Raw genomic sequence first — 20,379 nt, forward strand, 5'->3', positions numbered from 1 at the left:
TGAGGGAAGTGAGATTGAGATGGTTTGAACATTGGTAAAGGATGTAGTTTTAGCTTATGCAGGTGATTCGATAAGACATGAAGTAGTTCAGCTTATCAAGGATGATATGATCTTAGATAGGTGATTCGATAAGACATGAAGTAGTTCAGCTTAGATAAGGTAGAAGGGTAGTGTAGATAGTTGAGCTTTACTTGCTTTTCAGCAGGTTTATGATTAGTGGGAAGCGAGCATTGTTTTTGTTGTGTATTAGTCTTTTACATGTATTTCCTTTTCAGTTACTGCATTATTTTATTATTGTTGTTGTTTCTGTTTGCTTTTCTTATTGGGTGATATTTCTTCACTAGTCTTATTCTTTTGTCGCAAATACTTTAATTTGTTGCATTTGAGTTCAGGTTTTCTAAATAATTTCTCTATACATTCTGACTCTATCCCTCTCCAAATTCCTATTTGTGGAATTATATTGGATATGGCGTCGTAATTAGTAGTGAAAAATGTAAGGAGACTAGAAATTTATATGAAAAATTCACCATTATTCTAAAGATACAAAATTGTGAATGAGAATATGGAAGTCTCTGCAAGTATAGAAAAGAAAAATATTGTTATGCGACTCTATTTCTTCTGGAAACAAAGAAAGGGAAAAAAAAGAGAAAGGGAGAGAAAAGTCAATTATGATGTGTTGGTTAGATACAACAGCACAAGTTGTAGAAACAGAGAGAGGTCGCCAGCCTTGAAGCACAAGTTGTAGGCATCTTCCGTAGTTCTGTTTCGTCTCAAATCGATCATCAAAAATATAGTACTTAGGTGAAATAGCCTCTGTGTTTCGTTTTTGATTGTTGAAGCTTTACTCTTCAGTTGCTTCTGATTCGCGGAGAGGCAAAATGGGACAAGCCTTTCGCAAGCTGTTCGATACTTTCTTCGGGAATTCTGAGATGAGGGTATAACAATCCCCTTTATCCTCTTATTTTCCATTATATAATTTGATCTGTTAATTTGCTCTATGTCCTAATTTCGTTTCCTTTGGATTAGATGAAACGAAGTATTTTACGAAGATTTTCCAGGCGAAACTAACTGTTTTTAGCTGAATTGTGCTGATGTGTTTTTTAATAGAATTACTCTGTGCAACAATATGATCCATTTTTCATGTTATTGATTGCTAGTTAGAAAGATTGATTGACATTGTTTTTCTTCCATTAGCTGACCAATGTTAGCAATATTTGATATGTACTTACTGCACCTAGTACGCTCCTTCAAGGTTTCTTCCTTTTTAACTTCAATTGGATGAACTATTGTATCTAATGTTTGAACATGGTTTTAGTGATGCATATAGTTGAGGATCTTTTTATATTCTTAGAAACACCAAAGTAGTTTAATTGAAATAGAGAACTGCTCATGGTCAGTTCAGCAAAAACATGTGAGAGATGGCCAAAACCACCTATCCATGTATGTAGGTGGTGATTGATCATATGCTCTAAAGAGTAAGAACTAAAAATATATATCTGCAAAGCAAAGAGTTTGTTAGTCTAGTTTGAGACTTACAAGTTGGTATAGCAATGTGAGATTTAGAGAACCTTTAATTTTGAGAACTCTTAATTTGCTTCATCAGGCAAATTACTAAGACTTAGAATGAAAGGAGCCGTAATGGAGTTGAACAGTTACAGAGGATTCATATAGCCTCCCCGAACTAGTTGGAATTGAGGTGTAGTTGAATTTTTTTTTTTTGATGCAATATGCTAGCTACCAAATTAGAATTACTAACTCGGAATGCTGTGTGTTTCCACTTTCCCCTTCAAGAAAGACCTTAAGTAGACAGGGTAACCAGTTTAAATTCAGGGAGGCTGAAAAGGTACTTCATAAATTTATAGTTACCATAACCATGTCATTGATGATGTGATCCTAGTCAGCGTCATCCGCTTAGATATGAAATATCATCAAATAAAATTTTCTTCCTTAGGTTAGTAGTACAACGTCCAGTGTGTTGAAACATGGAGGGAATGGGATGAGAGTTTCTTTAGGGCAAAACCAATTTGCTTCCCTTAGTGACTTTGTCCCTCTCTCTTAACAAATAACTGCTTCAAATTGGTGTAGTTTTTGTAGCTGAAATTCATTTTCTGCAATAGAAGCGATAATTAATCTAAGCATGCAATTTTTATTATCCACTCTTCGAGAACTTGCATTTTTGCTACCTATGTTCACCAACCTGAGTTTCATCTTGTTTCTTGCAGGAGCTCTATTTATAGATATTAGATTTTTCTGCTTGTATGCGTAGTTATTTTTTAAGATTTTGTTATCTTGTTTCATATTGCTGTCTCTACTGTTATTTGCTCGTCTCTGGTTTTAATTTCAACTGGGACAGGTTGTAATGCTTGGACTTGATGCAGCTGGAAAAACAACTATATTATACAAACTGCACATAGGAGAAGTTCTATCAACAGTTCCTACCATCGGTATGCTGTCTTAGCTTCTGCTCACTGTTGTGTGGCATTTTGATTGTGAAGTTTGTATTTGTAAAACTTCAATAGATCTGCTCTTCATAAAAAAAGGAAGAAAAAATTCAATAGATCTGCTTGGTAATATCAGGGTCAGCTTGAGCATGTTGCTTTCCTTTTTGTTTCTCGTTAACAGAGTTATCGGTACATGCGGGGGTGGGAGGTAACAGGTGTCCAGTGGATTAGCCAAGGTGCACGCAAGGTGTTTCAGACACTACTGTTATGCAAATAAAATAAAGATGGGGAAAGAACTTGTACGAGACCACAGTTTATTACTTTTTGTTGGTCATAATTAGTTCATTACAAATTCTCGAAAGTGGCTGGTACGTGCTACTTCATGAACTTTCTTGAGAAATTGAAGTCTAACCAAAAAAGTTAATAGAACCGTAATGGATGCTTCCTCCTCCAATCTAACTTACTTGTTCTTTACTTGCAAACTGCCTCTCAGTGAGCAGGTGCAACACTTGATTACATGGCATACTTACTACATCTTTATTTTGGGAGGGGGGGGGGGGAGATGAGTCACATTCATCCTACTACATCTCTTCCTCTGTTTGGTAATCCTTTTCATTTTCTTAAATTACTTTGTTTTATCACATCTTGGAACCCAGATTTTATCTTGTGTGGCTTACCATAGTTTATGGTTTTCTAATTCTGTTATTGCTTATTATCTAAACATAATATTTGTGCAAGGTTAGTTTGAAATCTTGAGTTTGATGTAAAAATTTCTCTGTTCTCGGAGAAAAATACCTAAAGCACTGTCACTATCTGTATATTGTCAGTGTGTGTTTGAAAGCATTATAATAGATGATTGTATATGCATGTCTTGCAGGTTTCAATGTGGAAAAAGTGCAGTACAAAAATGTAATTTTTACTGTGTGGGATGTTGGTGGACAAGAGAAATTAAGGCCACTCTGGAGGCATTACTTCAATTACACAGATGGACTGGTAACTGCACCCATTAGATAGTATTTGTTTTTTATTTATTTCTTTTGATGAAGTTGTTTCATTGCTAGAATCAAGAAGATGCAAATAGTAAAAAATATAATAAGTACAAAAGTGAGTTTGTTAACTCCATTACAGGGGATCCTATACTTGAGATAGGGAGCTATAAAGCCCAAAAAAGTGTCAAGGGAGTTTCCAGGGTCTAGCCTTAAGGGAGTGGCTTGGAGTTGGTATTTCATTGAAACATCTTTTCTTTGTTTTTGTCCAAACACAACAAAAGATACAGGCAGGAATCAGTTTCCAGATATTCTTGATGGACCCACCATCTTTCCAAGAACTCCAGCACTTGTAGGATCCTTGAAATTTTCAGGCACGACCCAACTTAGTCCAAAAACTGAAATGAACATGTTCCAAATATCTACAACAATTGTACAGTGTAATAGGAGTTGCCGGTTGGTTCCTATGCATTGTTGACATGTATAACATCTATTGACTATATGGGTGCTCATCCTACTAATATTGTCTTGGGTCAAACATGCTTTAATCAGTGCTGTCCAGCTGAAACAAATCACCTTTGGGGGGTAACTTTGTTTTCCAAATTAGTTTCCATGGTCAATTATCCACCATCTCATTATGGGCACAAATGAATGAATTTCGTTTTTTAACAAAGCTGAGGTCAGCAGCTTTATCGCCCCATCTTAGTCTGTCTGAACTATGTTCATCGACTTTGCAACTATCCCGTCTTTCAAGTAAGTTGAGTAGTTCATCAAGCTGTCAATCCTGCACATTCTTTTGGTTTCTATTTCTCAACAGAAAAGATATTCCCTTTGTCCCAATTTATGTGACACTCTTTCCTTTATAGTCAGTTCATAAAAGAATGACACCATTTTTTATATTTAGTAATTATTTTACTTTAAACTGTCATTTTACCCTTTATGAGATGATTATAGTCACACAAATATCAATGCGTAATTTAGACCACACGATTCAAAAGTCTTCCTTTTATTCTAAAACTTTGTGCCCAGTCAAGCACCATCACATAAATTGGGCTGAGACTGACGGAGTAGTATTCTTTGGTTTCTGCTCTCAATCTGCCAGGCATTTCTTTAGTTTGTATTCAGTGGCATCTAACTCCGGATATCACATGATTGCCTGTGGCAAAAGTGAATTTTCCATTGGTTCATTGGGAGGTAACATTGCCTTAAGGCAAAGAAGAATTTAAATCTCGAGTATGATGGGATTAGTAATTGAGGAGCTAACCGTACATTTAATTGTATCCATTCTATCCTTCGCCCTCTAACCCTTGGAGCCAAGTTTATTTCCCCCTTCCTTCTCAACCCCAACCACAGACCACGCAGAAGGAAACAAGGGATCAAGACGAGATGAATATTTCAAATAAGATGACACGTGAATTTTTTTAATCCAAATGTTTGAATTTGGTGTACGAAATAAGCATATACTATTAAATGTATAGGCCCATTTTCCCATGATTGACAAAACTTATCATTTCCCTTGTTTATGTATTTCATTTTCTTGTTTGCACATACTGTCTCTCTAAACTGGATGCCGTATCGCTTCACTAAGTCTTTTATCTTATACAGATTTATGTCGTCGACTCGTTGGATCGAGAGAGGATTGGAAAGGCAAAACTAGAATTTCAGGTTTTTTTCTGAACATTTATTTTATGTCTCAGGCTTCTTTGATGGTGACATAATCTAACGAATGGCCTTTATCATGTGTTTTCAGGCCATCATCAGAGATCCATTTATGCTTAATGCAATCATCTTGGTTTTTGCTAACAAACAAGATATGGTAAGTTTCTTTTGTTCCAGAATGTTTCCTCTTCCACATAATGGATTTAAATGTATTTCCTATTTTGCTCTTCTTACTTGGTCTTTAGACATAAAAAAAGTTAGGCTAAAGCTATGAAATGAACCCAAGAAAATAGAGTTTCAAAGGTACTGTGGATGCTATTTAGCAATTTATCAGATCCATTGTCCTGGACTTTGAGATGTTCCCTGTGTATTTTGTTAACTAAAATTTCCTGTGCACGAGTATGATATACTTAAGGCCTCAACTCCTTGATTAGTGAAGCCTAGCTATTGTCCATATAAGATAGGTTCGACCTATCTGAGTAGACTCAACACATGTACTCTGGTCCTTGATTAGTGAAACCGAACTGTTGTCTGTTTCAGTATTCTCCAGTAATCAAGGTAGGTTAATATGGTCTCCAATGAACAAGTGCATGCAACCGCCCATATTTCTCTTTCTTGCTTTCCAGTCTCCACCAAAGAAACAGCTCATTCTTTTTCCTTTTCTTTCTGTCTTTTCAACAAAACCTTCAGAAAGTAGACCTCCATAATCATTGAATTGCTTGGCTCTGTCGATATGATCTGTAATACTGGCTACTGATTCTTGTGGCTGGGTGAGCTTCTTGATAAGTGTTGTTAAAAGCAAAACAAACTTTTTGTCATTTAAAAGCAATAGTGTGGTGAAGCAAGGGATCGTGCATCTAAAAGGTGAAGAAGTGCGAAGCAATTTAAGTGAGAATCTCTCATTTCTTTAGACCTTTTAAGTCAAAAAAGGGAGAAAATTGAGTCACATCTAAGCTTCAGCCTTCTTTTCCCTTCCAGTTTCTAGTGTGTGATGACTCTTCTTCGACTTTGGTTTCTAGCCCTCTTCTTCGTTTTCTTCTCTTGATCTTTTCTTCTTCTGTTACTGCTTCTCATTTTCTGATTCAGTTCTCTTTTCAACTCTCTTCCTACAACGGTTTTGCTCTATTCCTTACCTGTTTACTCTTCCATTCTTTACCATCCATTTCCTCACATATGGGGTTATTGTTAGGGAAACTAAAAAGAGAAAGTAAATAAAAGAAATCACATAAAATAATTTTTCCTTAAATTTTTTATGAAGAAAGCTGGTTATTGCTATTGTTGATAGAGCAATAAAACTATGATGTATGTTAAATGATGCAAAATAATTCTTTTTACTGCTGATTGGCTGAAAACCGAATATATTCTGCAATTGGAACTTCTTGTGTGGATTTGTCGATATTAGCTTCTATTATGTTGAATAGTGGTCTTGGTATTTATACTGTAATGTTAGTAATTACAAGATGAAATCAGCAACATTAACTGCATTATGTATGCTAATACTGTATTTATTTGTTAGATAACTTTTGGTATTTATATAATTGTGTGCTCATAAGAAACTTCTGCTTTGCCTCTCACTGCTCCCTTAAAGTCACGGGACCCTTTATTGGTTTGTTTGCCCTGTTTGCTTTTAGAAACACTGTTCTAGATATTTATTTTAGGGCAAAGGGTCAAATATGCCCCTCACCTTTGCGAAAATGTCTAGATATACCCTCCATTTGTAGTTTAGCTCACTCATGCCCTCGCCGTCGACATTTTCGCATATATATACCCCTTTCAGCGTTAGTTGCTTTGTTGGAAAATAACTAGCTCTTTTTTTATATTACACTTGAAATTGCCAAATCCTCATTTAATTGATACATGACATTTATATTAAATAATAAATTCAGCCATTTTAATATAATTAGAATATCCGACCCATGCCCTTATATCCGACCCAAAAAATTCCTTTTAACCTATTATCATCAAAAGCCCTAAATTGGGTCATTTCTTCTTCAAAGCTGATGGTGATTATAAGGCCTAACCAGAATCCATTTTCTTTGTTAAATAGCATAGCCAGATATAACAAAATTAAACACTTGCACACGTATACTAGGCTTTCACGGTCCATTAGGTTAGTTCAATTGATGCAGACTTGTTCGTTTATACACATTTTTACACAAGACAAGAAGAAAAATACTGGTTGATCTAGTCTCTTTGGGGAAATTGACTCAGGGGATAAACTGGAGAACTCATTCTCAAATACGAATACCCTTCTGTTTCTGTAACTATCATTGAATGTGATGGCAAAAGACGACGAGCTTGCTCCTGTTTTAGACCGAGAAGATGTAGCACGCGAAGATGCATATGAGCTCTTCATCTATCGTTGTCGTTTGAAAACAAGGAGAAGAAGTTAAGGCAATTTCCATTCCTTTTATCGGACTTTCCAGGATCAGTGAAGCCAAGGTTTCTCCCACTGAAGACTTCCCTACTCAAGTACAAATGGATATTTAGGAAATGACCCAATTTAGGGTTTTTGATGATAATGGGTTAAAAGGAATTTTTTGGATCGGACATCGGTCGGATATTCTAATTATATTAAAATGGCTGAATTTATTATTTAATATAAATGTCATGTGTCAATTAAATGAGAATTTGGTAATTCCAAGTGTAATATAAAAAAAAAAAGCTAGTTATTTTCCAACAAAACAACTAACACTGAAAATGATATATATATGCAAAAATATAGAAGACGAGGGCATGAATGAGCTAAACTACAAACATAGGGTATATCTAGACATTTTCGCAACGTTCAGGGGCATATTTAACCCTTTTCTCTTTATTTTACTAAAGTATCCTCCTTAATGGTTGGTCGCTTTAACTCACTTGCTGGGGGTATGAATCACATTTAAATACCTCAATAAGAACCCAAAAGTGGAATTTTTCATCCCTCAATAAGCCAAAGTGTCTCAAGACTGGAACTACTGCTTAGTTAGCAAACCTCTTAGTATTTTTGTGCAAATCCTAAACTACTAAAAAAAAACAAATGATATCTTTAAATGTGCAATGCTTTCAACATTGATTAAAGCTTTGGATCCAACAAAACTATCAAAAAGATTTTTTTTACTTGGATCCAACAAACTTGCTTTCAATTATGTTTTAGCCACGTGTTGTGTGCCCCAAGGTTTGGCCTCTGGAGATTTTGGGTTTTTAAGCTCAACAGTGTGACATGAACAGTCTTTTCCTGTCTAATTGTGATCTGAAAAATTACATACCAGCTGAAACGAGAGGGTTGCTCTAATGGTAGAGCCCTTCACTTCTGACCATTTGGGAGGTAGTTCGTATTACGTACAGGGGAAAACAGTGGGCAACTACTGCTGATTCCCAAGGCTTGGTGGGGTGGGGTGGGGTGGGGTGAGGATTTAGGGTAGATTTTAGAAAAAATTGTACCATTCTGTAATAGAAATTGCTCTCTCTATCCTTGTGATGTTTCACCATCACCTGCTTGATGGTTACAAATCTGATGGTTGTTTGTTTTTCTAATATCACTATGTCTTGCACAGCTTCATCAACAAAAAATGTCTTGCACAGTAATCATTAGGATGAAAAGTTGTATGGAGGTAGGAGAAATTAAAGATGGATGTGATGGTTCCACGTAATCTTCTCATTTGGTTAGGAAATTAAGGTGGAAAGTGTCTAATCCCACAATAGCAGTTCTTGCAGACCCTTTAACACTGTATGGGGAGTGGGGACGAGTTAGATCTCTTTTATTTCCCAGCTAATCATACCAAACAACATACAAATTACGATGAATGTTTCATGTATCACCCCATTGGCAAGAAATTAAATTTTCATCTACCAACATGATATTTTCTCCCTTTAAGTGTTGGGTTGAAGTTTTATCTTGAATATCTTTTTTGTCCAGAAAGGAGCAATGACACCAATGGAAGTGTGTGAAGGTCTTGGTCTCTATGAGCTTAAAAACCGAAAATGGCATATACAAGGTACATGTGCTCTTAGAGGGGATGGCCTATACGAGGGATTGGACTGGTTAGCCAGCACTTTAAAAGAACACAAGGCCGTCGGATACTCTTCAATAGGCCCTTCATCCTTCTGAGTGATCAGGTTTAGACCTAACCTGGATGTCTTACACAGTTGTAGCTACTATCCATAAGCTGATCTAACTACCAATGACCTTTTGCAGGCTTACTAAAGAACTTGATCCTCTTTTTTCGAGGGGCATCACTAAATATCCAGTTGTTTATAAATTGGAGGATCATGAACTCGTGATGATAGTTTTTACCCTTCTCTTCTTAGGTCTGTGTTTTTTAATGCTAGTGGAGAAGACAAGGCACTTGTTTCCTGGCCTAGTGTGATTCTTTATCTTTGATTCTGTTGTATATTTGAAACTGGGCCTTACTGTTTATGTTAACCTGACACTACGAATGCTTCTGTTGTATACTTCCATGTGAATATGGTTGTGACTAATCATCTAGACTACAGAAGACTAACACGAGATTTTCTTGCTCCATCCTTGTGCCATTTTCGAGTTAAATTTCTTTTAACGCAAATTGTTTCATATTTGTTAAAGTTGGGGTGCAAGGCGAACAGTAAGCTCTGGAGAAAGAAGAGCAATGCCAATGTTATTAGAATTATGTATGAGTGAAGTTATAAACTTACCTTATTGCTACAATATTTGCTGTCATAATTTCGGTTGACTAGTTTCATCAATAGAGAAATATGTATTAATAACAAATTCTTTCTATTTCTTTTGTTTTGGATAGACGAACTCATCCACTGTCTGCTGGATCCGATGTGCCTTTTTAGGTTTCCTGGGATAAGAACCAACAAAGAAATGACGTGGACATTAAAATTTATATATGAAATTTAGGGGAGAATTTGTTTTCTAACTTACAAACTACTAATAAAAAAAAAGGTTTTTTTTAATGAGAGAAATTCGCAGTCGCTATTCTTTGGGTGTGTATAGGGTAAAACTTTCGCTTCCATGCAATAGCTCGCAAATCATACAGAAAAAATGATCTACACTAGACAAGTCCGGTGCAATTTATACTAAACAAGTCTGGTGTGATAAGCTCGAACAGAAAAATCCTTGCTTTTGATCAATTACAATGTTGTAAAACAGTTTTTCACTCAAATATAATAATGTTGCTACATATATGACCTTTCTTCTATTATTCAAAAACCGACGAATATCACATAAAGGTCTCATAATTGCCCAATTGAATAAGTGAAACAAAGAAAAATTACAACTCTTCTATTAGGGGAAAAAAATTAAAAAGCTGCAATTAGCTCGTTGAAAAATTACCTTAATTTTAACTTTTTTTTAATTATAATATATACATATATATTTTTTTAATCAAAGATCTTTTTTATAATATCAATCACTAATAGTATTTATGGAGAGTTTGGAGTGATTGGTAAAGTTGCTACCATGTAACCAAGAGGTAAGACTGGGTATAATAGACTCTTGTGGTTGGACCTTTTTCGAATCCTGCGCATAACAGGGCACTTAAGTACACCGGACTGTACTTTTAATCACTAATAGGATTATTTTGCTTACATTTGTCTCCTTTTTAACTGATTAACTGTCACTCTCTCTATCATAATAATCAATAGAATAAAAAAAGAAAAGAAATCACAACCACCAGTACACATAAAATAGTCTCTCACTTTGTACCACACATTACCTACTGTTAAATCACACAAATCTCATGTTGAACTCCAATTTTCATGGAATTTTCTCGAGTTTTGATTCTTTCAGTTGCTTTGATTTGATTCCATTTTTCTTCTAAAGCAAGAGATGCGTTCATGTCAAAACTCCACTATGTTTTGCCACAGACGTGCTTTGATTCTGCGTAAGAATCCGTTGTTGCTCTTTTTCCCCTGTCAAGGTCTTCGTAGAAATGCAAAATTCCGATGTGTTCTCGATCATATTGTGCCCAAATTCGCTGTTTCATCGTCGCTAAGCTCCGTGTTGACTTCCGGCAACGCGATTGCTGCGGCAGCGGCGGTCAGCGGTGGTTCCGTTCACGGAGCGGTTTCATCGGCGATAACACAGGTTGCAGTCACCGCGGTGGCGATTGCATCCGGAGCTTGCCTTTCTACTAAGGTTGATTTTTTGTGGCCCAAAGTGGATGAACAACCTGGTGAGCTCCTACTTTCTGTCCTCTCTCCTTTTTTTTAGCTTGGAGAAGTATGTGCTCCGTTAGAAGTAAGTGACGCTTTTAGTAGGTTAGCATGAATGTTTGTGACTATGCCGGCAGTTTTTGTTTTCATGGATGCAACTTTGACTGAAGTTGGATTTTAGAAGAATTTCTGTGTTCTGTTAAACTAGAAGAAAACATAGCAATGTAGATTACACTTTTAAGTTCAGGGATCCCAGTGAACAGTAGCAAAGTCTGTAAAATTGTTATTTTTTCCTACCTCTTTAGTGGTAGCTTGCCCCTAACCTTTGCATGTGTTATGGTCTGTAAACTGCAACTATTGCTAGGGAAATTCTTAGATTTATGCATTTTCTTACTTGTTCAACTACTCTAGTAAATAAGCAGTTCTCACTTTTTCCTTTCCGTTGTTGCCTATAAATATGTATGGTCTGAACTTTCCCCCTATCAGATTCATTGAAGTGTATGATTTATAGCATATGAAGAAGTCTTATATTCCATTCGATATATGGAAGTGTTTGGATTACTTGTGCCTGAGATGTCTAGAAAGGAGATGAAGAAGCTTCTTTAGTTAACTATCTGTTCATATGAATTTCCTCTATAGAATTCATGGAACTTGATAGTAGTGTTTACGTAGTTAAACATCTATTTCTTCTTAACTGATAAAGATTATACACCAAAAGGGCTAGTAAGTAAGTGTAGTTCTTCTGCAGGATCACTCTTATTGGATGGAGTAGATGTCACCGGATACCCCATCTTTAACGATGATAAGGTTTACCATCTCAACTTGCACTTGTTGATGTCAATATAAACATTTGCCAATAGTGCCCCTAAATTCTGAATCTGTGAAGGCAGGTGCAGAAGGCTATTGCATTTGCACGAAAAGCTCACAATGGACAACTACGCAGAACTGGAGAGCCGTATTTAACACATTGTATTCACACTGGAAAAATTGTAGCTGTCTTGGTTCCATCGACTGGGAAAAGAGTACAATTCTGTCCTTCCAATGACAGTAGTTTGTTGAACATCTCACATAACCTGAAAGACTGTGTCTCTTGATATATTTAGCTAGGTTCCTTGTTGTCTTGTAATTTATGTTGAAAGTAATACACAAACGGTATTATGTAGGTTTCCTAAGTCAATTTGCATATTGTAACTGCTAAATTTTTGTAGGCCATTGATACTGTTGTTGCTGGAATTCTCCATGATGTGGTTGATGATACGGGTGAAAGTTTGGACACTATAGAGAGAGAGTTTGACACTGATGTTGCAAATTTGGTAGCAGGTGTTTCTAGGTTAAGTTTCATCAATCAGGTACTGTATGAACTATGATCAGTTATGACGGATTTTATGTTACAACTCTGGCTGTAGTCATAGCTTGAATGGTGACACGAGTTTAACTCAGGACATTGTAAATACAAAACTTGATGAGTCAATGATATGCCTCAATTAAATTCTGAAAATTGCGGTCCCTCGGAGCCCTATATCTATAAAGAATAAGAATTGAATGTCACTGTATTCAAATGAAAGTTACCCAAAAAGAAAGATAGATATTACTCTTAAAAAAATGTATCTATGAGGTAATACTCATGATTTTTGAAATAGGCTACTGTATAAAAGAAAAAGTTTCTCTTTTAGATGAGTGAAATTATGGACACTCCAAAATGATCAACAAGATTGTCGATTTGTGTGGAGCAATTGGTTTCTCCTTCCTTGTCTTCCAGTTGTCTGTTATGTACCGACTTTTAAGTGGAATTTTCCATGCAGCTGTTGAGGAGGCACCGCAGGTTAAATGTGAATCAAGCTGCACTTAGCCATGACGAGGTACTTGAATGCACATTAAGATCATTTGAAGTATCTAATATGTAGACATTTTGTATGTTGTTAAGATAGTTCACCGTTGCATAGAATCTGAAACAATGTGATGGCTTTTTGGAAAATGTTGATAATAAGAGCTATTGATTCATTCTTGTTTATTCTTTGATATAGTCCTGCTACTTCCATCTTGCTAGCATACTCTTCTCAGTGTTTTTTAACTAAACGTAATGTATGAATAGATGTGATGACATCCAAGTTTTTTGTAAGGAAGTAAGTGATTTCATGTCCCTAAATCTCGTATTTTATATTTTTTCTCATGTTGAGCTCTTTATTATAACTGAAGTTATCAAACAAGTGTGACTTCTGAGTTCTGAGAGCAACAAAAAAAAGGGCTTTGAACGTGCCTTTTAGCATAGCTTTGTTTATTCCCTGAATTTAGTAAGTATGCACTATGCTTTATTTTTTTATTTCATTGTATGTATATTTGTGTACAGGCAAATAATTTACGAGTGATGCTACTGGGCATGGTTGATGATCCACGTGTGGTGCTTATCAAACTAGCGGATCGTCTTCATAACATGAGAACCATGTATAGTCTTCGAACCAATAGTTTAGTTTGTCTCAGTTGGATTGATTTATGCACGTGTGTGTCCAATTGGATTATAATAGTTAGGAAAATGTTGACTTTTTCATTGTAGTTTTTTACCCGTTTACTCTTTCTTTGCAAATCTTTCATCCTAAACACTGAAGCATGATTCTAATATTGATGTGGCTGATTTTTTGTTCATGGAAACTCTTCTAGATATGCATTACCTCCAGCCAAGGCTCAAGCTGTTGCTCAGGAGACGCTGGCTATTTGGTGTTCACTTGCTTCGAGATTGGGGCTTTGGGCATTAAAGGCTGAACTTGAAGATCTATGTTTTGCAGTGCTTCAGGTGCTCTCATGTTTTGGTCATTTATGCAGAAAATGCTGTCATGTGGGAAGGCAATTTTTTTTAGTAACAGCATGAATATATAATGCAGCCTCAAATATTTCTTCGCATGAGAGCTGACCTAGCATCCATGTGGAGCCATCCAAACAGGACAGGCAATGCAAGAAAAATATATGGCAAATTCAGCTCCATTTTGCACCAGAGAATGAAAAGTATGACCGTTGAGCACGAAGAACCTTCGGAAACTGATGAGGAAAACATATGCATGAAGGTGAAGACAGTTTGAGATTTTGTATTATCTTTATTCGTGAAACTTGTTATGAATGCATTGCAGTGATAATTAATTGATAATTTGGGTTTGCTGTTTCTGTTACCTGTCACTCTGCGAATGATCTTAATTATGTCAAGAGAATCACCATATCATACAAGCTCATATGCTTCTGTTTTGGTAATATTATGTTTGCCTTGTCCCTCTCATTTTTGTGCATAACTTGTCAAAAGAAACTTCTTATTGGGATCTTCTAAAAGCATAGCTGGTGCCAAATGTCATTTGCATTTTCAACTGATACCAAAGGTGGGCAATGAGGCATTACAGGAATTGTGTTATGCTAAAAGTATAGACTGATGGTCTTTTCTGAACTTGTAACTTCCGATAGCAAATTCAGAATTTCCTGTTCCTGCACAGTCTATGATTCATAATTTGATTTGAAGAAGTTGATAGTTTTACCCAGAACCTTTTCCTTTGCCTCCTATATGGGCAGGGGATCCAGTATTATTCATTCCTCCAACAGTTTTTTGTCACTCTGTTTCTGTGGGTGGGTGGGGCAGGTACTCCTTCATCTGTGGTTATGTCTCCTTTTGTAGTATTAAACAATTAATAATTTTGAGTCTAACTATCCTCAATCCTCAGGTTCTTTTGCAAGCTGTACTTCCTTTTGATCTTTTACTAGATAGAAAGAAGCGTATTGACTTTTTCAACAAGCTTGTGGCAAATTCAAATTTGGAGACAACACCAAAGGTTGTGAGAGATGCTGCCTTTGCCCTAGGAACTCTGGTAGTTTGTGAGGAGGCTTTGGAGCGTGAATTATTCATTTCTACCTCGTATGTTTTGCTCAAAAATCGATGTAATACTTCTGGAATAAAAGAAAAGGCCACATGACCTATCATAATGCTTGTTAACTTTGTGCATCTGTTTATGTTGCAGATATGTGCCTGGGATGGAAGTCACATTATCTGGACGCTTAAAAAGCTTGTTTAGTATTTACAGTAAGGTAGAAGGATAAATTCATTAAGCACAATTATGCAAAGTTGTTCTTGTTACAAATTATCAGAAAAGTGGAAAATCTATTATGGTGCTAATGATGTTTTACTTACCAAGACTCTGAGCTCTTTGTTGATTATCATTTTTCGTTTTGCTGCTTCATATTCGATATCTTCTCATGCATTGCTTCTTTTTCATACAGATTTTAAGAAAAAAGCTGACAATTTAAATTTTAATTTTACTTGGCACAGATGAAAAGAAAAGAAATTGGCATAAACAAAGTGTATGATGCCCGTGCATTGAGGGTTATCGTCGGAGATAAGAATGGGGCATTACATAGCCAGGCAGTTCAGTGTTGCTATAATCTTCTCAACATTGTGCATAGGTATAGATTGGATATTTTTTGCTGAATGTCACCTTTGTTACTTGTTGTTGAATTACATCTGTGAGCAGCAATGGCACTAATATTGAGGAAATGATTTGTGCCCTTCGAAGAATCTGCACATTTATTAACAGCATACATATCATCTGCTTGTTTTAATTTAATTTTTAGATATCCTATAAACTTTCTCAAGTTCAACTGAATATGCATGCCAATAGATGTGCTTATAGAGGTTCAAACTTGACCTATTCTGCTTTTCAAAATGTTTAGGCTATGGTCCCCAATTGATGGAGAGTTTGATGACTACATTGTTAACCCAAAACCAAGTGGCTACCAGGTTTGAACTTCTTATTTACTTCAATGGGTTACTGTTTTCATTAAGTTAGATTTGCTATCTTTGTGGCATAATCACTGTTCTGACTTCTATCCAACCTTATATTCTCCTCCTGATCTCAGTCCCTACACACTGCAGTACAAGGTCCCGACAACTCACCTCTGGAAATTCAAATAAGAACCCAGGTATTACATCCTCAAATCTTTCAGTTGATCATTGATATTGATGCACTCTATTTTTTGGTCTTTGCTTTTCATTTACTTTTTTTAGTTAGTAGAGTGGTGATTATCATTATGTTTTATCTAGCTCTAAAATGCTGATCTTGAATATTCAGAGGATGCATGAGTGTGCTGAACATGGACTTGCTGCGCATTGGCTTTATAAAGAAACTGAAGATAAACTGCCCTTGGTGACCAGTGTAACTGGCTCTGGAACAACTACACCCTCATTCTTCTCAACAGATATTGAAGATCAAGGTTCTATTGAAGATGATGGGTCACATAAGTATAGCTCGTTAAAAGTGGGAGATCCTGTCCTCAGAGTGGAAGCAGGTCACCTGCTTGCTGCAGTTATTGTGAGGTAGACCATCACCGAATTCATTTTATGTATCTCGAATGCTTTTAATTTACTTGTATGTGCATAATGTTCTTTTTCACCAGAGTGGACAAGGGTGCAAGAGAATTGCTTGTTGCTGTAAGTTTTGGGCTAGCAGCTTCTGAGGCAGTAGCTGACAGAAGATCTTCTTCTCAAACAAAAAGATGGGAAGCTTATGCAAGATTATATAAGAAGGTAATTTTTGGAAGTTTTATAACTTGTCATTTCAGAATAATATGGTTATTTTAACTAGCAAGTCTTGTGCTGAATGGTTGGCTGATCACTTTATGTTTGTTGGCCTATTCATGTTTGGTGCAAGTTTCTACCTAGGAAATACCAAATCACATCTCTTTGTAAAATGTCAAGCACTTCTCATTTTCCAATTCATTGACCTTGAAAAAAAGATATAGTTAGCTGACCTTGACTGCTGGATGAAAAAAAAAAGCCTTATATTTCATTTCTTGATGTAACTGATAAGCTAGCTATCACCCATAATCATGAAAATGCCTTAAGTTTGTTACCTGGAACTTTTCCTCTTTCATAGCTTCATTCACCTTAAAAACAGACTGCTTGATAAAAAATAGAATTGTGAAACCAATCTTGCCTCTTTGAATTACCTAATAGCTAGCTTGCTCTGACATCTGTGGTGATAGAATTAGATAGTTCCATGGTGTCCATATGCAAATGCAGATAGAGCAGTAGATCAAAATCCGAAAACAGGGGTAGGAGAAAGAAGCTAATCAATTAGAACTGAGACGAGGAGAGACAAAATTGACAGAGAGAAGTTTACTTGGAGTATTAGTAAAAATATGTTATTGAGTCCAAGTTAATCTGCAGCTGATATTGCAACACTTGGGGTGTGTTTGGCATGGAAATTTACCTTGAAAATATTTTCCAATCTTTCTATGTTTGATTGGTCAGAATGTTTTGGAAAACGACTTTCCTAGTAGGAGTAGGGGAAACAAGTTCCAAAGATGACATTCTGAAACTTGTTTTTTTTTTTTGAAAATTGATATTTCAAGCTCATTATCTCCTCCCCACCCCCAATGCCCGCAACCTCCACCCGCGCCACCCCGACCCCCATTCCCAACCCTAGGCCACCCTCGCTCCCACCCCATAGTAATTTTCTAGATTATATATAAATGCTTTTGGAACAATATTTTTTAGCTTACTTACCAAACACTAGAAAATAAGCAAGACAACCACTAATCTTCCTAGATAATATTTTCCTCCATACCAAACACACCATTAGTATTCCTATTTAGCCCTTGGATTAAGAATCAATAAATTAGACTATACTTTAGGGATACAGGAAAAAGTAAGTTCTTCTATTATTTATCATCATCAACATCAACAACAATAATAACATGATGATAATGGTGATGTAAGTTCATGTCTCTTCAAATTTCTGCTTACAACATACATCTGTTTGACATATCAGCAAATTTGCAGGCAAAATAGTCATCTCTTAGTGCTTCAGATCTTCATATTTTAACTTTAGGGATTACAACATGGTTTTCAGGTATCTGATGAATGGTGGTGCAAACCAGGACATGGGGATTGGTGCACTTGCCTGGAAAAGTATACACTTTGTCAAGATGGTATGTACCACAAGGTATGGGAAGCCTCAAACCATGACATGGAAGTGTAATTCTAAGAATTCAAAGTCAAACCGTGATGTGATGTTTTTCCCTTTGATACTTTCTAAAGTACTGCTTGAATATGTTTGTATACTAGTATCAGCATAATTTACATAGAATTGGATGTATGGAGTAGTTGAGACTAAACAGTTAACATGTCTCTTTATTCTGCTGGGATCCTGTAACAACTATTAAATTGTTGATGCAGCAAGACCAGTTCGAGCGCTTGTTGCCCACTTTTATCCAAATTATTGAATTGACAGAGGAGGAAGAAAATGTTTACTGGGCTATCATGTCTGCCATCTTTGAGGGGAAACCTGTTGCTTCTGTTACATCTAACCCAAGTTTTGAGAATAAGCTGGGCTATAACTCTTCTAATCCGACATTAAGGGACTCTGGAGTCAACAATAAGGTATTTTGACTGCTAGTATATGCCCAAAGTTCAATAGCAATATGATGAACTTGTTATGCTCTTATCTTTTACTCGAGACACGTAATAATGTCATCTGTGATGATGAAAGAAGTTAGCCACTAAGCCATGAAATGGACTTTAGGCGTGTTCTTCTGATCAATGTCCATCTAGTGTATGGGAAGAGACTAATGAAAGGGGATCAGTAATCCAGAAGTATTTATTCCTGGCACTGATCAGTGCCATGACACCAAAAGTGTGACATGTGTGTGAAATTCATTTGCTTACCCTTAATTATCCTGCTTTTCCTATTTTACCATTGTCTGACATAAGCTATCATTTTGATAATAAATGTTGTCACAAGATAGCGTTTTGCCTCATGGTCAGCTAATTGTGTGGTGGGTAGGGTATTTGAAAAAAAAGAGGGGGAAAAGATAGAGGATGGATTGATTCATCTAAGTAGTGGATAAACTCAATGGATAAAACTTAAAAGCTGCTTTGTGAGATGACTAAAGAGTGCAAGTAAATATGAGCCTATTTTTTTAAGCAAGGAAAAGACAAAGGTTGTAGAACATGAAACAATAACTTGATAAGAAAGCATTTGTGGGTCCTGCCTTTGTATTTCTTTTCAGCCTTGGGTGATCTATCAATTCCTATATCCTTCAATCTTAAACATGTCCCTCTTTTGACTCTTTATGGTTCATTTAGCTGATGAATTCAGCTTGCAATTTTGAAAACCTACAGGTATATTTACTGAGGACAATGCTTCAATGGGAGAAGAAACTGCGCTCTGAAGCAAGTCAGCGAGTGGAGCTTGCTACAAAACCATACGAAGCTAGCTCCGGTTTGCTAGGCGAGGTGGTCATCGTATGCTGGCCCCATGGTGAGATAATGCGCCTGAGCACCGGTAGCACCGCAGCTGATGCTGCTAGGAGGGCAGGGTTGGAGGGGAAGTTGGTTTCAGTAAATGGACAGCTGGTAGTGCCCAATACAAAGTTAAAAGATGGCGATGTGGTTGAGATCAGAATGTAGATATGTTCCTCTATGTTCAATCACGCGCGGTCTGTACAGCATGTATATTCATTGCAATTCTGGGAAGGTGCTCGCAACAGATTGAAATTCTATGTCCTGGGTCAGAGTAATTCAGTAACACTATCTGCTGAGCAAAGTCCTTTTGTTGTTCATAGTTAGGCCTTGGAGTGGCTCTTCAAATTGTACATGTTGTTAACTTAAAAGGCTCAAATGTAAAAAAACTCTTTGTCGCAGGGCGACTGCTGTACCCTCTTGAAAAAAAATGAAAAAAAAAAAGTTTATTCTAATTCCTCTTTTGTGGTTCATTCCATCCGATTTGACAAAACTTCCCTTTGTTTCTATTGCTTATAGAAAAAGATAGAGGAATTTTTATTTTTTTCTTACAAAAAAATTGATATATAAAACATGTTTTGTAAAATTAGTTTTTGAAGTTTCTTAAATAAGTTGGGAAAAGAGTTTGAAATAGTCCATTATGTTTGGAGGTTGGTTTAAAGCAATTGTTTAATAAATGTATTTGAATAGTTTTAATCCTTTACATTTATCAAAAATTGGATACTTTTAATCAGTGTCAAATATTTAATGAATGTCGTACATCAGACTTGATGAAAAATAAAAAATAAATTAAAAAGATCAAAAAGTCTTATCAAATCTTAGAAATTGCAACTCAAAAATTACACTAGACAAAATAACAACAATTACACCTAAAAAATGCAACGAACTTTAGAAAATAGAT

The 20,379-nt window shown here is 36.1% G+C and overlaps 2 protein-coding genes across 3 annotated transcripts; both read left to right on the forward strand.

Annotated features, from left to right (window-relative positions):
- The first annotated feature begins 539 nt into the window (after window positions 1-539).
- On the forward strand, window positions 540-9,710 carry LOC129895841 (uncharacterized). Its single transcript, XM_055971611.1, has 7 exons — window positions 540-935; window positions 2,354-2,444; window positions 3,319-3,434; window positions 5,033-5,092; window positions 5,178-5,243; window positions 8,988-9,187; window positions 9,267-9,710. Exons 1-6 carry the CDS (start codon window positions 879-881, stop codon window positions 9,177-9,179), a joined length of 582 nt encoding a protein of 193 aa, XP_055827586.1. The 5' UTR covers window positions 540-878; the 3' UTR covers window positions 9,180-9,187; window positions 9,267-9,710.
- Window positions 9,711-10,726: 1,016 nt separating this feature from the next.
- On the forward strand, window positions 10,727-19,933 carry LOC129895842 (uncharacterized). 2 transcript variants are annotated; one of them, XM_055971612.1, is made up of 18 exons: window positions 10,727-11,229; window positions 11,958-12,016; window positions 12,100-12,231; window positions 12,418-12,558; window positions 13,012-13,068; window positions 13,557-13,651; window positions 13,865-13,997; window positions 14,086-14,265; window positions 14,905-15,095; window positions 15,199-15,265; window positions 15,507-15,640; window positions 15,908-15,974; window positions 16,094-16,156; window positions 16,306-16,550; window positions 16,631-16,760; window positions 18,088-18,180; window positions 18,414-18,617; window positions 19,359-19,933. In XM_055971612.1, the coding sequence occupies exons 1-18, from the start codon at window positions 10,884-10,886 to the stop codon at window positions 19,644-19,646; spliced, it is 2,625 nt and encodes an 874-aa protein (XP_055827587.1). In that variant the 5' UTR covers window positions 10,727-10,883; the 3' UTR covers window positions 19,647-19,933. The 2 variants fall into 2 exon arrangements, with proteins under 2 accessions (XP_055827587.1, XP_055827588.1); XM_055971613.1 differs by having other exon boundaries at window positions 11,091-11,229; window positions 12,096-12,231.
- The last annotated feature ends 446 nt before the right edge of the window (window positions 19,934-20,379 follow it).

This window comes from Solanum dulcamara, chromosome 7 (assembly GCF_947179165.1).
Source record: "Solanum dulcamara chromosome 7, daSolDulc1.2, whole genome shotgun sequence".
Classification (NCBI taxonomy): domain Eukaryota; kingdom Viridiplantae; phylum Streptophyta; class Magnoliopsida; order Solanales; family Solanaceae; genus Solanum; species Solanum dulcamara.

Bases quoted from the DNA above. Each gene is read 5' to 3' on its own strand.
- LOC129895841 (XM_055971611.1), top strand. From the start codon at position 879: ATGGGACAAGCCTTTCGCAAGCTGTTCGATACTTTCTTCGGGAATTCT. The intron at 3,435-5,032 runs GTAACTGCACCC...TATCTTATACAG, and splicing joins TCAATTACACAGATGGACTG to ATTTATGTCGTCGACTCGTT. The intron at 5,244-8,987 runs GTAAGTTTCTTT...TTTTTTGTCCAG, and splicing joins TTGCTAACAAACAAGATATG to AAAGGAGCAATGACACCAAT.
- LOC129895842 (XM_055971612.1), top strand. From the start codon at position 10,884: ATGCGTTCATGTCAAAACTCCACTATGTTTTGCCACAGACGTGCTTTG. The intron at 15,096-15,198 runs GTATGTTTTGCT...TTTATGTTGCAG, and splicing joins GAATTATTCATTTCTACCTC to ATATGTGCCTGGGATGGAAG. The intron at 16,761-18,087 runs GTAATTTTTGGA...CATGGTTTTCAG, and splicing joins ATGCAAGATTATATAAGAAG to GTATCTGATGAATGGTGGTG.